The sequence below is a fragment of the Cydia pomonella genome, chromosome 13, assembly GCF_033807575.1.
Source record: "Cydia pomonella isolate Wapato2018A chromosome 13, ilCydPomo1, whole genome shotgun sequence".
Classification (NCBI taxonomy): domain Eukaryota; kingdom Metazoa; phylum Arthropoda; class Insecta; order Lepidoptera; family Tortricidae; genus Cydia; species Cydia pomonella.
Window position 1 is genome coordinate 8,991,760 of NC_084715.1, and position 16,890 is coordinate 9,008,649.

The following is a 16,890-nucleotide window of genomic DNA, read 5'->3' on the forward strand; positions in this document are numbered from 1 at the left end:
AAAATCACATATGAATACTGATCTACGAAACATCTCACTAAAAACATACCGCAAATTGTATTTATCTTAATGCATTCATATTATTAGTTTATTACATTTATAATTGGAATGATATAATTATCTGAGAGCATTTTTTGCCTTAAAAATATGACGATGTATTTGAAGAATGGTTAGAGTCAGACCAAGATACGTAAACGTCACAAATCACAATTTCATTATAATTTGACGTTTATAACCCGTGTACCACTTGGGCTATCAAAATCGCTGCCAACTTATCTTGGTTTGACTCTATAATCTTGTCTCTTGCTCTTGTTTTTTTATTTCCCTATTTTATTTTAAATCAATAGCACTGTTCAATAATTTGATTTGTTTAAAAAAATATACTAGTGTAAATTCGTTTTATTTGGTGATTACCACTGGGTCCTTAAATGTCATGTAAGGAACAATGAGAAATTTTTGTATGAAGAAGCTCTTAACTAACCATTCAGGTTACATATAGTTAGAATTTTAAAGCAAATAAGTTACTTGTCAAGTAATCAACGTAGCTATGTACGTTTAAAAATTTATACAAATACAAATAATTTAGAAAAATTACAGAACAGAGGCAATGACATTATTCATGCACTTGGTGCAAAATTGACGCTAAGGAATGATGCTAATAATGCTAGGAACAATTGACTAACTACTATAGGTACATAACTACATTATGTTTTAAAGTAAGGGTTTCGCATGCACCTTGACGAAAGTGGAGCAGCCGCGCGAAATCTTTTGAAAAGGCTTTCATACAAACAGTCCTTATTTTCCTCTCTGAATATAAACATTATTGGACATATTTTGACACATTTGTTGTATATCAACCACAGTTTGTTTTCTTTCGAATTTTTAAATTATTATACGAGTTAGGAGCATATCATTTTTTTATGAAATTTGTTTTTTGGTCCTAATTTTTACAATACCGAATCAAAAAGTCAAAAAAGCCAAACGTAGGGGCATAGCTATGGTTAATATACATCAAATTATGTAAAACTATTTTCAATATTGTCAATGTAAGAGGAAAATGGGGACTACCTTTGTATTGAGAAGCGGCCGTCCTCTTCCTCTTTCACCTACATGGAAGATACAATCTTCTTAGGTTCCGGTCTTTTTTGTACCTCAATAATTCTGCATTTCATTATAACATTAATTTTAGAAGTTTATTTCATAAATTTTCAAACTACATTAATCTGTAACTTGACTCCATGATGACTATATATATCTGATTCATTCATTTTTACGATTTATCCTCATCATTCATTTCCCTACGATTTGTAGGATACAATTTTGTAGCAGTAATCATTATTAAAAAATAAGTCATCAGTGCTTTCGAGAAGCGTAACGCTAAGAAAAGTGAACAGACCCTCTTGGTTCTTTATCATATCATACCAACAAAAACGACAAGCCGAAATCTGGAATCAAATGAAAAATTAAAACATTTGGTTTGGCATTTTGGTTGGCGAATACACAATTTATAAAACTCGTATTGTCATCGACAATTTTTAAATTGTATTTTTAATATAATAGCAACACGCGTAATATCAATTGACATTATACCTATTTATATACAATTCCTTCACTTAGTCTCATTAAAATCACAGTCCGCTAGGTTTATACATCCAACACATTATTGCCTTTCCATTTAAACAGTAAACCATCCAAAGATTGGCACTTATGCCGGCTGTTTTGAAAAAACGGGCCCAATATGAGAAGAGCGAGGCGAGACGAGAAGGGAGCAGTATGTACTTACATACCCGTTCTCGGCCTGACTCGGAGTCACTCGATGAGTGTGTACAGCTGGCATTAAACGTACACATAGTTTTTAAGGAAAGCCGATGTCGGCTTAAAATAAGTGCCAACCATTGGAGGGGTGCCGACAATAGAGTAGTTTATCTTATAAGTTAACGTTAAACAGACAATCTGATTTTGTATTGTATAAATAGCAACTAGAGGCTAATAAATAATAAATTGCCATTATTGGTCTAAGTAATTTTAATGCTGTGAACTTGTAGAAACGAGTCAACACGAGTGCCATAAACAAAGTATGAAAGTATACGTAGGTATAAAGAAAGACGCAGAATGCGACCCCGCGCGCCGCGTGCATGTAGTCCGCGCCCTAAAGGCGGGATCCCACCAGTGTGCAGCCCTGTGCGGCACAAGCGCTTTGGACTGAATATGCTTGAGCCGCACACTGGTGGGATCCCGCCTTAAGGCACGCAATATTGTTGACATATAACATGGTATCAACTTTTAAAGTTTGGCGATACAGATACCAAAATCACGTAACTTATGGAACCTTGCAGCGCCATCTTGGGCGGCTGTGACTTTGACTAGCATAATAGCTAAATTTAGTGTCGTAAAAGATTTATTTTAATGTCGATGTCAATATTAGCTTTTGTCAGATTTGATGGTACACAAGTTTCACAATGAGTAGATAGTAGTACTCTTCTGCATTATTATTATTGAAGTTATTTCGATTACGACGATTACCATTATTCGATTAATCGATTGTCATATTCGAGTAGCCGAATGATATATTTAGTATTCAGTATTCAGTATTCATTTATTTCTTGCTTCCATGGTACATTTTTAGGTAGTAGTTACACATTTCTTACGGTATCACATGGACCCTGAATAGGGTGTAGCAAATACAAAACAATTTAAGTAACTTACAAAGTTATTTAACATAATATAGTGGATTTTACAAACTTATAACTAACATAACCTATACATGTATCACAAGCTCATTGCTAATAACAACATTCATTATATATGTAGCAATTATTATGTAGTATTATTGATATGTGTAGCAATTTATGATGATTAAAACGTTTATTGTGTGTCAATCTATGGCTATAACTTTTTTTCTTCCATAAATTCGGTTATAGTATAATATGCTTTTTTTAATAAATGCTGCTTTAATTTTCTTTCAAATATATTGTTGTTTTCTTCTGATTTGATAAAACTGGGGACATGGTTGTAGATTTGTATCGACGTGTAGTATGGTCCTTTTTTGAAAATGTCAATTTTTGGTTCCGGCAGAATAAGATCTAAATTACGGCGGGGGTTTGTATTGAAATTAAATAAATGGATATTTTTACGAACAAATGTGGCTGACTCTAAAATGCAAATTGAAGGTAAAGTTAAAACTCCTAGTCTTATAAAGTGTGGTTTGCAACTTGTTGTTTGTTTAATATTGACGATTATGCGAATACATTTTTTCTGCATGACAAAGGCATCATGTGCGTCGGTACTGTGTCCCCACAATAAAACTCCGTATCGTAACAAGGAATGTGCATATCCATAATACGCTGTAAGCGCACATGATTCATTTGTGTTAGATTTAAGTACACTTAAGGCATATACAAATGAAGCTAGCTTGTTTTTAAGTCCTGCTATATGCCTTTTCCAATCAAGATGTGTGTCTATAGTTATACCCAAAAGCGAACAATCCGATACCTCTTCAATGTTTAATTGTTTTGCAATGTAACTTATATCTATGGCGCGTTTTTGATGTGGTCTGAACTGGATAATTTTAGACTTTTTGTTATTGATTACAAGGTTGTGATCTTTTAGCCAGTTTACTATTGTGACGTATGTTTCGGTTATATTTTTATAGGCGTCGTTACTCGTGGGACTTTTGAAGAGAAGTGAAACATCATCGGCAAACATTATGCACTTGTGTTCCTGTTCTGTAATTTTTGGGAGGTCATTAATATATATTATAAAAAGGACACAACCCAGCACGCTGCCTTGTGGAATTGAGTTGTTTATGGATATTATATCGGATTTGTATGTTTTTAACTGACGTAATTGTTCACTGTAATATTCTATTTGGACATACTGTTTCCTGTTATTTAAATATGATATTAACCAATTCAGAGCTGGACCACGAATACCTATGTCATTTAGTTTCTGAAGTAAGGTGGGATGTGATACTCTGTCATATGCCTTTGACATGTCTAGTAACAATCCAACCCCATAGGTTTTATCACGTAAATGCTCTAATACTGTTTGTATGTAGTTATAAACTGCAAGTGTGGTTGAGCTGTTTTTTCGAAAGCCAAACTGGTTTTTATTTATGAGTTGAAATTTCTCCAGATAATTATATATGCGGTTTGCTATACATTTTTCAAATATTTTTGATACAGTGGGAAGTACAGCGATAGGTCTGTATTGGTTGGTATTATTTTTTTCCCCAGATTTTTTATACACAGGTCTGATTTTAGCTATTTTAAGTCTTTCCGGAAAGCAACTTTCATCTAGGGATTGGTTAATTAGGCTAGTTATGGGTGCGGTAAGTTCGTTTACACATGCTTTGATTAATACAGAAGGTATTTCATCATGGCCACAGCTGAATTTATTTGGTAGGTTAAGGATAATGTTACGCACTTCTTGCTCTGTAACAGGATATATGTATATTGAGTTAACTGAAGAGGTTGTACTTGCAACGTAGGTGGTTTGTTGTTCACTTATTGACGCAAAATATTCGTTAAAATGATTGGCTACTTGTTGAGGGCAATTTATTTCAGTATTTGATACTCTTAATTTAATATTATTCTGCTGCTTTTTTGGGGCATGTTTCCCTGTTATTTCTTTTATACAATTCCACATAGTTTTTGTCTTATTTTTAGATTTATCTAGGGCTCTTATATACCTCATTCGTTTGGCTTGTTTGACACAATTTTTAAGGGTTTTTGTTATTATTTTGTGATGTTTTGTTAAAATGATACTGTTTGATTGATTTACTAATATTTTTAATAACCTTTTGTGCTTGCATGACTTTTTTATCCCAGTTGTAAGCCAGCTGTTGTTTTTTAGTTTTTGTCTGGTACGTTTGTAAGGCATATATTTGTTTAACAATAGTTGTAGTGTATTTTCAAACTCATTGTAATTGTTATTTATTGTTTGGAAGTTATTGATTTGCTTATCCCAATCAATTTGGCCAAGTGCACATTTAAATGACGTTATGTTTAGGGAATTGAAGTTACGTTTTAGGATATATTTATAGGAGTCTCTGTTGTCAAGAAATGTCATTTCTTTGAATTCGTATTGCAAGCATTTGTGGTCCGATATGCCTTTATCCTCGATTGTGAGTTTGTAATTGTTTCTATTTGTAAATATAAAGTCTATGCAAGTAGAACTGATGCTAGTCTCTCGAGTCGGCTCATTTACAATTTGATGGAGGTTACATTCAAGCATCATGTTTACTAGCCTATGATAATTATTGGAATTATTAAATTTATTTATGTTAAAATCTCCTGTAATGATAATGTTTTTATGACATTTCGATTTTAGCTTAGACAATAACCGATTTAATACATCAAAGAAGGTCTCAATGTCACGGTCTGCTCTATATATAGTTATTATGAAATCAGATTTCAATTCTATTGCACAACATTCAATTACTAATTCTACTGACAAGTCTGCATAGTCGGGTCTCTCCTTGTACGGGATATCTTGTCGTAATAATATTAATACTCCTCCACCTTTGTGATTAGGACGATTGTAACTTGCTGCTGCCATATAACCCTCTACTTGCACTGCTTCCTTCTGTTGTTCTGAAATCCATGTTTCTGTGAGGCACAATACTTGATATGGGTGGTCTTGAAGGAGAGATTCTATTATATGGATCTTATTTTTTATGCTTTGGACATTCTGTACGAATAATTGAAAATTAGTGTCGAAAGGAGTGGTTCTTTGTAGCACATTCTACAGGGGTCGTATTTTGAAAGGCTGAAATGTTTTCTTCACCAGTTTTTTGTAGTGTGTATTTTTGTTGAGTTTCAGGTTCAACAACTTTACCATTGATTACGAGTTTATTGTCTATTATAACTGCATGTTTTCCAGATTTTCTAGCTTCTCTCAGAGTTTCAATTAGTTTTCGTCTCATTTTAAGGGATGCGTCATCCAAGTATTCAGTTACTGTCAGCCCAGAATACCTAAAATAGTTCCTATGTTGTAGTATATACCTAGTCATTTTTTTGCTCAAAAACTCTATGACCAGTGGCCGTCGATTTCCTCTCTTACCAAGACGGTATAAGTCCTCGATGTGTCCAACAATATCGATATTTATAAGCTCGTTAAATATGTTTCTTAACCGTTCTTCCATTTGCTCGCCGGTTTCGCCCCATTGTTCTTCGAGTCCGTGGATAACTATTTTTTTGCAAGCGTAACGGTCGGTATCGTTAGAATGTTTATCAGTTTTAATTGACTTTTCTATATTTTTTATTTCATCGTGTAGTTTGTTATTCTCTACTTCTAATGTTTTTATTTTCTGTGTAAGCAAATTTATGTCTTTTTTTATTATTGTTTGTTCTTGGTCTAAATCATCGGTACGCTGAACCATTTCTCTTTTTAATTTCTCTATTGCTGCATTAATTTCACTTTGGATAGTTGTCTTTATTTGTGATATTATTGAGGTTCTGTGATTGTTCAGTCGTTCGTCTAGTATTTTTGTAAAATCATCCACGGTTAATGGACATGTCAGTCTGTTCTGTGGGAAAGTCGGGTTAGCTTGTGGCATTACATCATCTTTATTATGAGAAATAGTAGTACTAGCTTGTGTAGTTAGTTTTGGCCTATTAGGTGTAATTGTTATGTCCGGTGATGTTAGCGTATCTCCTTGCTCATTGAGTGTTGTACTCTCTGCCGTTGAATCAAATGTCATCAAGTTTCCCCGAGGGAGGTCCTGTTGGTTTTTCTTTTCGGTGATGTCTAAGTTACCTTTTAGGGTCTCATTTGCTTTAGACGTGCTTGGTTTTGATAAAGGAGTGCTCGTTTTCTTCACTTTTTTGTTAGATGCAGACTTTTGGCAGCATTCACGGCACTTCCAGCTTGTTTTATTATTAATAGTCATTAGTGTGTACCGTTTATATGATACTCCGATGACTTCTAGGCAGTCCACACAATATCGAATATGACATGAAGAGCAGTCCAGTGATTTCCTGCTGGAAATTCTTTCTTCACATTTACCGCACTTTGCAGGTGGACTCATTTTGCTATTTTAATTTGAGAAAACTTAGCAGATTTTAATAGTTTAAGAGAATTGCTAACTTTTAAAACTGAATTTACCAAAAGAAAGCAAAGGTCACTAGAGTTCACGTTCCGGGCTACGACGATTCCCGGAAATCGTGCACAGTTTTAGCAGGGAGTTCTCGCGTGTCTCCGCGACCAGAAGGGCCTAAGTTCGGCAATTTTTGAAGCCGCTTACGCGTTTTCTTGTGGCAGGCAGACGAATTTGCAATATGTTAGAATCCATTGGTTTTTTTGTGATTAATAGTTTATAAGTACTTTTTATCAAATTCACTTGCACTAAAGCGTAATCCCTGTTTTATTGCGAACACTTGAGTATAACTTTCAACTCACAAATCCCACTTTTAACTGTTAGCATTAATAATTAAGACGGAGCGTTTAAAAACGCTGTTTACGCGCGAAAGGCCCGTAATTTAATGAATGGGAATTCAAAAAAGATTTATCTGAACAAGATTTCTTTTTATACAAGCATTTATTAGCTTTCATCTGTCTGTCTGTTATCAAATCAACAGGTTACATTTAACCCATTGCTCAAAACAATTGAGGAACAATTTGGAAGCAAAAATTCAGATACAATGCGACATTATTCTGAAGATGCGACACTAAAGTTGGTCAAAAGGACTCTGTAATAAAAACACTGCAACCTCATGGAGTTTGTGCTTGTTAGAATTGTCCTGATAGGGCTGTCTGAAGAAAACAGTGTTACAGCTTCTATCGACAATGCATTTTTTGACAAATACTTGTACTTTCGTGAGAAGCCAATCATTGTATATGACAAGAACTCAGATGTTAAAATCTAAACATCGGTGACACGAAAAACATTGAATAGGTAATATTTGATATTTGAACACCACAAGCTGCACTGATTAAAATTATATATTTTTATCTCTATCATATCATATCTAACTGTTACTTTCAAAGTTATTTAAATTAAAGGATCAAGGATTTCAAATGTACAATGCGCACAATGTTACACTTTGTTTTTTTGTTTCAATGCAATATTTTTTAATACTGGTTGACTTGCGTCTCTGACATAACTAATTTCATAATAACATAATGATACTTATATAAAATTTGGTATCAGTATTATTTTCAAATATTACTAAATTTCACTAAACCACTTTATGCACTAAAAGTGGCTAAAATAAATTCATAAGCATTTATATTACATAAGCTGTCACTTGATACTTATACTTGTCTTGAGAGTGAATAGTTATTTATTTTATTACAATTATAAACATGTGTGTTACTTTGACAATGTACAGTCACGTCTAAGAATATCGATATGAAAAAAGTGCCAAAAATATGTACACACGACATTATTGACCATATATTAAGGGTATACATATTTTTGGCACTTTGTCAGTATCGATATTTTCAGACGTGACTGTGCCTACTAACAGCACCAGTGTTAGACCTTATTTCCAATCAATAAGATTCTAAAATGGTCAACTGTGTCGGCGATGGTACAATCAGCAGCAGAAGTAGTAACCTTTTAAAGTTATAATAGTGTTCGTTTTATTTTTCACTTTGTTACCTTCTGTTATTCGATAAAAGTTCAAAATAAAATGTTGAATAATAAGATATATGCAGATCTCTGTGTATTAAAAAAAACATGGTTATTTTTATAAGTATTCATGTTTTTAATAATGTATAACAACGTTGTTAAATGCAAGATAAAGTGAAGGAATCCATTGCGAGATAGCGGCAGTTTTGTGGTACTTTATTCATCGCTATCGAAAAAGGTCTCTCAGAATACTGGCTAAAGCTGGAATGTTTCCTAGGACCAGGCTTTCTAGCAGTAGTTTTTGCAAAGAAAAAGAACGCAGAAATATTATAAACAGAGCTTCAGCTTTTTTACAAAATGTTCCACTATCTTTTGTTTCAACAGTAGTACACAACTGTGCAAACAGCAACAGTCTTGGCTGTCCATCGGTGGACCTTATGCCTTTTGTAATAAGGTCATGTAACATGGGCGATGGTACTATATAAATTTAAAACAGTTTCGCGACTTTATTCTTCTCTATTCACCATAATTTCAAAACTTACCGGATTATTTGTCCGATTAAGACGTTAAATTAGCAGTTAACAAAAAAATGTATGACAAAAAATGTCAACGAGCTTGCAGATTCTAAATTTAAAACTGTTAAGCAAAAACTCATTACAGCAGGGATGTTTGGCAATGATAACGCCCTGCATTAGCAATCTAGTACATCAATTTATTATAACAGTTTTTTTTTATGACTGTTTTAAATTCCATATTAATTTAAATTGTATTTTTAATGTTCCGTGCAAAAAACTATTTAATGCATGTTATGTAATTATAAGATGTAATGTTTTGAAATTGGGATACCGTCCTACAATTTAGGAGAGATTTAAATCTTCTCGGGTCAGAGGTGTAGGGTTAGAGCCGGCGTAGCTTTATTTCACGTTCATAAGTGCATTGTAATATGCCTACTTGAAAAATGAACTATCTTTATCTATGATCTCAGTATCCATATTACATACACAAAACTTTGTTAAAATTTTAATCCGCATACGTTAAGGCTGTGCTCATATAATTTTGAACACCTCGCCAGCTTACCTACTTCTGCCGCTGACTGATAACCTTGTTTATAGCCCAATTCTTATAATTAGCACTACAGCACCCCACAATGCATTACTACAGTATGTTAGATTAGAAAAGTTATTTAATTTTATACCTTGTTGTAGTTCAATAATCAGACCCCGTTATCAGTGGTGAAAATTCATTGAAATAGAATCATAGGGTTGTCACACAATATTCATTTAATTCGTGTACATTTGACATACTGGTATAAATGTCGCTTAAAACAATTTAAGATGAAACGCATTATTTTTGGTTTATTATTGCACAGTCACCGAATCTGTATCTATGTCACGAAATGTAAAAATACACATGTGTAATATACAGGAAATAGGTAAAAAATGAGTTTCAAGATTTATGATTCCCAGTTTTACATATTATAGTTCACTCATAGTTACATCTGTAGGATAAAAAAAAATGTATCACAAAAAAATTATCAATAACTATTGGAAAAAAAATATCGTCTACAGCACAGTTTTACTAAAATTACAAACCATTTTTTCCGCGTCGCATTCGGTTTATTTCAAGTTTTGCACTTAGCTCCATTTTAAACTGAGAGAATTCAGCACGATTATCCAGGAAGTTCATATTTTTACCGAACATAAAAATAAGTATATGACATCAGACATATTTTGACAAATAAATGTCAATTTAGTACCTAAGTATTATTATAGAGTTCAACAACCGAATGAAACCTTTTTTAAGGCAATTGGCTTTACATTATATATACCTACTAGCGGCCCGCCCCGCCTCCGCACGGGTATTCAACATTTATTTTTTAAATATAATATAGCCTATGTTCACCGGGGATAGTGTAGCTTTCCAACGGTGAAAGAATTTTTCAAATCGGTCCAGTAGTTTCGGAGCCTATTCAATGCAAACAAACAAACAAATCTTTCCTCTTTATATAATATTAGTAAGATGAATGAAATAAGTAGGTATATTGTTTACATCAAATATTAGGTATATCAAATTATACACGTGTATTAATGTGTAGTGCCAGCCCTAGTATTTTCAATGTTTCTTCACCACTGATAACAGGGTCTGGCAATAATATACATATTCGTACTAGTTTTCCAATGTAACATACTGTTATTATGCGTGGTAAAGCAGTTAACCTTTGACTAACAACTTATATTTGTAAAATACCATACAAGTTCAATTCCATTCCATCCATCTTCATCCCCAATGACTACAGGCGCCATCAGATATATCACTAGAGAGCGCGTTTAGATATTTTTGACCACCTTGGCCGCTCCGATATATCTGATGGCGACTGTACTAAGACTAACACTCCTAATTGACCATTTAACGACCTTGTGTCTTTGGAATAAGGTTTACGAATTGTCAGTTAATAGTGTGGATGTGGATGGTAATGAAACCAGACAAGTTAACCCTTCTACCGTCACAGACCATGTGAGTCACACGCCAGCAAACTTTACCACAAGAGAGCAAAGAAACAAAGGTAAATGTTCACTAAAGTAAGGATGCTAAGCACGAAGATTTTCCTACATTGACATGCCATTTGCTATTTCTATCGCACGGACATAATTATATTGCTGTCCCACTCGCACAGTGGCATTGACCGACGGCACATAGGAGACACATGATTACGACAGACGCGGGTGCGATTGAGTTAGAAAACAGGGTGTCCAGGTTCGAAATTATTCTTGCTTAGTGTCCTTTACAGAGGGCGCTTTTTTGACATAAATTAATTCTGTTTTTTTTCGACATCCGTCATTATCAAAGATTCATTGATTTTAATTAGATGTGTAAGTCTACGACAAAGTCGAATTCGGCAGCTAATGTGGCTAGCGCTGTACAGCTTCGTATATTACCTATGCGGTATCTCGGCTTGTCAAAAGTGACGTTTGATAATTGGCACCGTACAACGCCATCTTTTTTTCCTTTCAAGATTTTTTCTTATATTTTACACATACAATCAATTAATCTTTGCTGTTATGAAAACAGGTCACCACAAAACCCATTGTTTTTTCGAGATCTGACATTCCAGCACTTTATCTTCTGGTATCTGATCTGTCAATTGCTTCTTTCCAATAACCCAAGAGCGCTAGGTATATTTGTTAAATTTTACTCAACTTTATTGGGCAAAAATTGTGGCAACTTCAGGAGTCCATAGCGTTGCATGGGTTAACTCGTGTGTTTGACTACTAAGTGTATGCACAGAGTGTCACCTGAGCGTCACCGGCATGGAACGAGGCGAAGCCCTAGGACTCGGGGTACATGATGCTCTCAACTGGCGCTGAGGCGGTCATGTCGTCACTTTCTGGAAGTGACCAGTCCTGGAAAATGAAATCACATAAATAACTGGTTGGAGAGAGTATTGATATAGGAACATCATGTATTGAATTAAAAAATATTATAGGATATTATTACACAAATTGACTAAGGGCCAGTTGCACCAAACCACCTGCTAACGTAAGCACAGCTCGCTAAATTTTAACGCTTACGTGGGGGTCTTATCGATTGCTAAATAAAATGCGTTGCACCAACTATAAAATAACAGAAAGTAAACGCTAACCGTGTGGCCATATTATGAATGCGTTCCTACCAAATTTTTTATGGTAGAATTATTTTTTCATATAGCAACCCAGTCATAAATGTCAAAGTTGTCAAAATTTCAACAACGAGAAAACTTGTAGGCGCGAATTAGTTTCTTTTCAGGTTTTAAATCTAAATATTACACAATTTATGCCATGCCAATCTTGAATATATTTATGATTATATTAAAAACAATGTATCTTAATGGCACATTAAAGTGAAACTGCTGACTACGATTGTTTAGTGTCCAAGTGCAAAGCCGAATCAAACAAGGAGCTGCATTGCCTGGTAAGTTATCTTATATTAGTTTAATACGTATCCCTAACTACTTTCAGAGCCCTAAGCACAAGGAATTACCTACGCTACCTCCGACTATGACCCAAATACCGACAGTTGGAGTAACATTTCCAATTACATATATTGTTGACACAATAATACATAACTGTTAGTTCTGGTAGTAGCAGATATTCGAGTTACTTTTGTACTTTAATTTAAACCTGCTTGACCTAAGCATTTTTCAATGGTTTTGCCATTGGTTGAAATGGATCACAATATATTTTTATGCATAATAATTTCATGTTACTTTCTTTTCAGATTTGATATATGTACACCATTTGGAAATATGTACACCATGGAATACAAGATGAAAGTTACACACAAGTGAATCGATTCAAGAAATCCAAGAATCATACACTAGATTAACTGGAAAAACTTGTTGCGAAAAATAAAGTATTATAAATATTATCTGAATTTCAGTTTTGACAATAAAATATATTTTTAGTTGCCTTATCTTACTTTATTTTCTACCTCACACTAAATCCTTTTTAGGTAGTGACTAATGGAGGTAAAAGGTTATCCGGAGAGAAATCAATTACTCGTTGACATATATTATTTCACAATTCATTTATCACCATGCCTGTCACGTTCTAACAAGTATGTAATCGTGAAAGTGATGGGCATAGTGACAAGTGATAAAAATGGAACCATGCTACCACCGCAGGTTATACCTATTAAACTACTCAGTTGTTCTCATGTATATTCAATATTTCCAGAAGAATTACTTTATTAGGCTCGGAGGCCACTATTGCCTAGACACAGTAAGAGATCCTTTGACTTAGTATCAAGGTAAGTATGCTAGGGCATGCTGAGGCATCCCTCAGACAAACAAATGCTAAGAACACCTTGGCGTGTCTAAGACACTGTGGTAAACCTGAAAATGCCAGAGGGATACCTTGACATTCACAAGCAGAGCTCAATGTGTACGGATGCCTCTGAAGGATGCCCTGCCATGCCATGTCGCTAATGGGTGCGGGACACTATAATAGGTATAATGTGATAATTGAAGATAAGAGATACCCAGGTAGCCCACACTCAAAATAAATATAGATTTATGGAGCTGTGAATTGTTAAATCTAATTTTAAATTTGTATTCTAATAAATAAAATAATATAATCATGACTATGTAACTGACTGGAAAATCTTAGCATGCAAAAGACTGTACAGCTGTAGGTATTTTTCATTTAGAAGCAACACAAATTTTCAAATTCAAATTGCACTTGTAGTAATAATCACTGGGTTTATTATAACAAGTTTTTCAAAATTTCTGTTATGAATTTAAATATAAATAGCACCATAAATAAAACTATTTTTAGTTCATTACTTGCAAAGTTGTTGTTTGTAGGGTTAATGAATAAGATAGTTTGTAAAAGCAAATAAAACACAAGCAAGTATGTATGAATTGAAGTATTATAATCAGTTTTACATTACACATTTTGCTCACTTATTGATAACCTAATTCTGGAATAAAAAAGTCTGGAATTGTCCAATACATTTTCTTCACGCTATAATACTTGATTTCATATTTAGCATCTTGTTTTATGTGCGTTTAAAGTTATGAATATAGTTCACTTCTGTTGTGGGTTACGATTTTCAGAGGCCGACTTTGTATATGTTTATAGTTGTCATCTCGCTGTTTTCGAATATCATAGTTAGGCCACCAGTATTTCCAAGGGATATAACATTTTTATCTTGATTCCAATAAACAGAGAGCGTTTTAAATTGATTTTAATGACCAGTCTGTCGATAAATAGTGTTCATTACATGCCGTCGAGTTTCACTTTATGGGACGTATTTGTTAACCTGTGATCGCAGCAATCTGGTCTCATCCTCAACTTAAACTCATTCTGCACTCGATTTCAATTTAAAACACACCTTTTCTTTAAATATCCAGTACAAATTCATGTATTTTATGAAACACAAGTAGTCTCGCAACTAAAATGACATTTAAAACTATAATGTGAACTGTCACATGTTTTTGCGTTTAGATATTTCCACCTTTTTATTGTTAGAAATATATTTTTAATAATTTACATTACTTTTTACTCAAATTATTTAATAATCAAACATAAAATCGTGAAATACGGACAATTTCCAAAAAGTGCCGCCATATTTATCGAACGACTTTGCTGTTAACCAGTGGTCTACCACCGGTTAAGGGCAGCGTAACTTTTTAACGGACACATAGCATGGTGCAACCCAAATATGCAGTTAGCATTCGCTAGCGCCATTTTTACACATGATCAGTACATCAAATGGGCATGGTGCAACTGGCCCTTAGTCCCACAGTAAGCTCAATATGGCTTGTCGAGGGTACTTTGACAACAATATAGTAGTAGTGAATTTATAGGTTATACTGACAAACTTTCATTATGGACCCAATGCCGAAATCATGAAAAAAAAATTTGGCTGTTTAATACATTCCGGACTCCGGCTGAAGTATGCCGCCTATTTCTATGGGACGGCCAAATTTTTTTCGCGATTTCGGCATTGAATCTATGGATACTAAGAAAGTTATATATACATATAATATCAAATTACATACCCAGGAACTGACTTTTCTGCCCATCACACAAAGAAATGGCCGATTCAGGGATTCGAACCCAGGATCATTAACTCATAAGCAGAGTTTCTAGGCTAAGTGGAGTGTTAAATAAAGATAAAACAATACCTGTTCCTCAGTGCTAGCGAAAAACAAGTAGAAGAGATTGGCCCCGAGGTCGATGGCCGCAGCCAAGTAGAACACTTCACGCCATTGGCCCAACGTTTGCTGAAAAAAAAATGGGCGGTTACAAGGTTGCTTATGAAACAAGGAAGTGTAACTAGGAAGATAAGTTTAACGAGGTAAAAAATATACGTCTAAGTTTCCTACAAAATTCAGATAACGCAAGCTATTTTCGAATGTAACGGAATTTTTTTTAAAAATTGTGTCAGTACAGTATCTTTTTTTCTTGAGATCCATAGACTACAGACAGACAACCTGTTCATTGAATTTATTAGTTCAAAGCGAGCTGTGGAGCACTTGGCAGTTTTTAATGCCTGTTGAAAACAGAAACACCGGGTGGTTGGTGGTCGGGTGGTGTTGTTTCCTTTATGCAGTGAGTACTTATATGCTACAGCTTAAAACGCTATCATAAGTAAACGGGAACAAGCCATTTATAAACCAATTTTACCATCCTATTTATATGGTTCAAATTCATGAAACAACAAGTTTTGTTGTCTCCAAAACGAATATGCTCTGTTGTTTTTGCCAACCGCGTAGCTGATTCTTCATATAAGCTGTTACATACATTTGAGCCTTAATACTATCACGATAGCTGCTTTTTAACGACACGTTTGCTTTGGCACGCGTCTTAGGCGCCTCTCCATAAAAGAAACAAAGGCTCTCGTTTAACAGATTTGGGCCCAAGCCGAAAAACACCATGCTGAGTCGGGACCATTTCGTGGCTAATATGTGTCATGTAATGTAATGTTATACGTTGTAATGTTATGTATAAGTTTTTTTTTGTTCCTCTTTCTATCTGTATATTTTTGCCGAATAAACTATTTCTATTTAAAAAAAACATAAAATTCGTAATTTACTTATCTGGTCACTTACTACCCAGTAGCGAACTGCCCTGACAGCTCGATGGGGTTCATCTGGTTACCTGCAGTTCCTAGCTTGTGACAAAGATGGCTGTGGCTACGTACCTGCTCGCTACTGATGATGCGGCCTATGGCATACGGCGCCAGGAAACCGCAGAGGTTGCTGGCGGCGTTGGTGATACCGTACATCGTTCCCGCGAACTGCGGCGACAGGTCGATGTGGTTCATTTGGTTACCTGGATATGAAAAAAGTGTTAATTTATTACTTTAGTTGCTAGTCACTATTACTTCTACATAAGTTCTAAAACGTGTGTCATTTCAGTATAGTCGCTCTCACCCTTGGCGCCCGCGGACCCAACATCTCGTCAGCAGATATTTTAGTTGGAGGTTTTTGACATTTTCTATGTCTGGGACTGGGATTGATTATTCTGAGGATACTCATTGCAGGAAAATATCGCAGCGGTGAGTCCAGGATCCAGGATCTATAGGTTGAAAGGTCAGATGGCAATAGCTTTCGTAAAAACCATAATCTATGCTAGTTCTTCCGATCAAAGAGTATAACTAAGTGTAAATTGTCTATATAAAACACCAATCAAAAACTTATGGAAATGATCACGTGACTTTTCGTTACCATCTGTCATCACGAAACATTTTTTTTTCGATAAACGACTATTGTCATTGTATAATGTTAGATAAATACAATATTGTGATTATTAAATAAAACAATATCATGA

At 34.5% G+C, this 16,890-nt stretch overlaps 1 protein-coding gene across 1 annotated transcript in view; it reads right to left on the minus strand.

The window, feature by feature from the left end:
- Positions 1–328: 328 nt before the first annotated feature.
- The window catches only part of LOC133524108 (putative inorganic phosphate cotransporter), a 30,471-nt gene continuing 13,909 nt past the window's right edge, over positions 329–16,890 (minus strand). Inside the window, exons 9-11 of the mRNA XM_061859958.1 lie at positions 16,262–16,392; positions 15,243–15,341; positions 329–11,976 (exon numbers count right to left, since the gene is read on the minus strand). Of these exons, the coding sequence (XP_061715942.1) occupies positions 11,902–11,976; positions 15,243–15,341; positions 16,262–16,392 (305 nt within the window). The 3' untranslated portion in view covers positions 329–11,901. The remainder of the gene's footprint in view (positions 11,977–15,242; positions 15,342–16,261; positions 16,393–16,890) is intronic.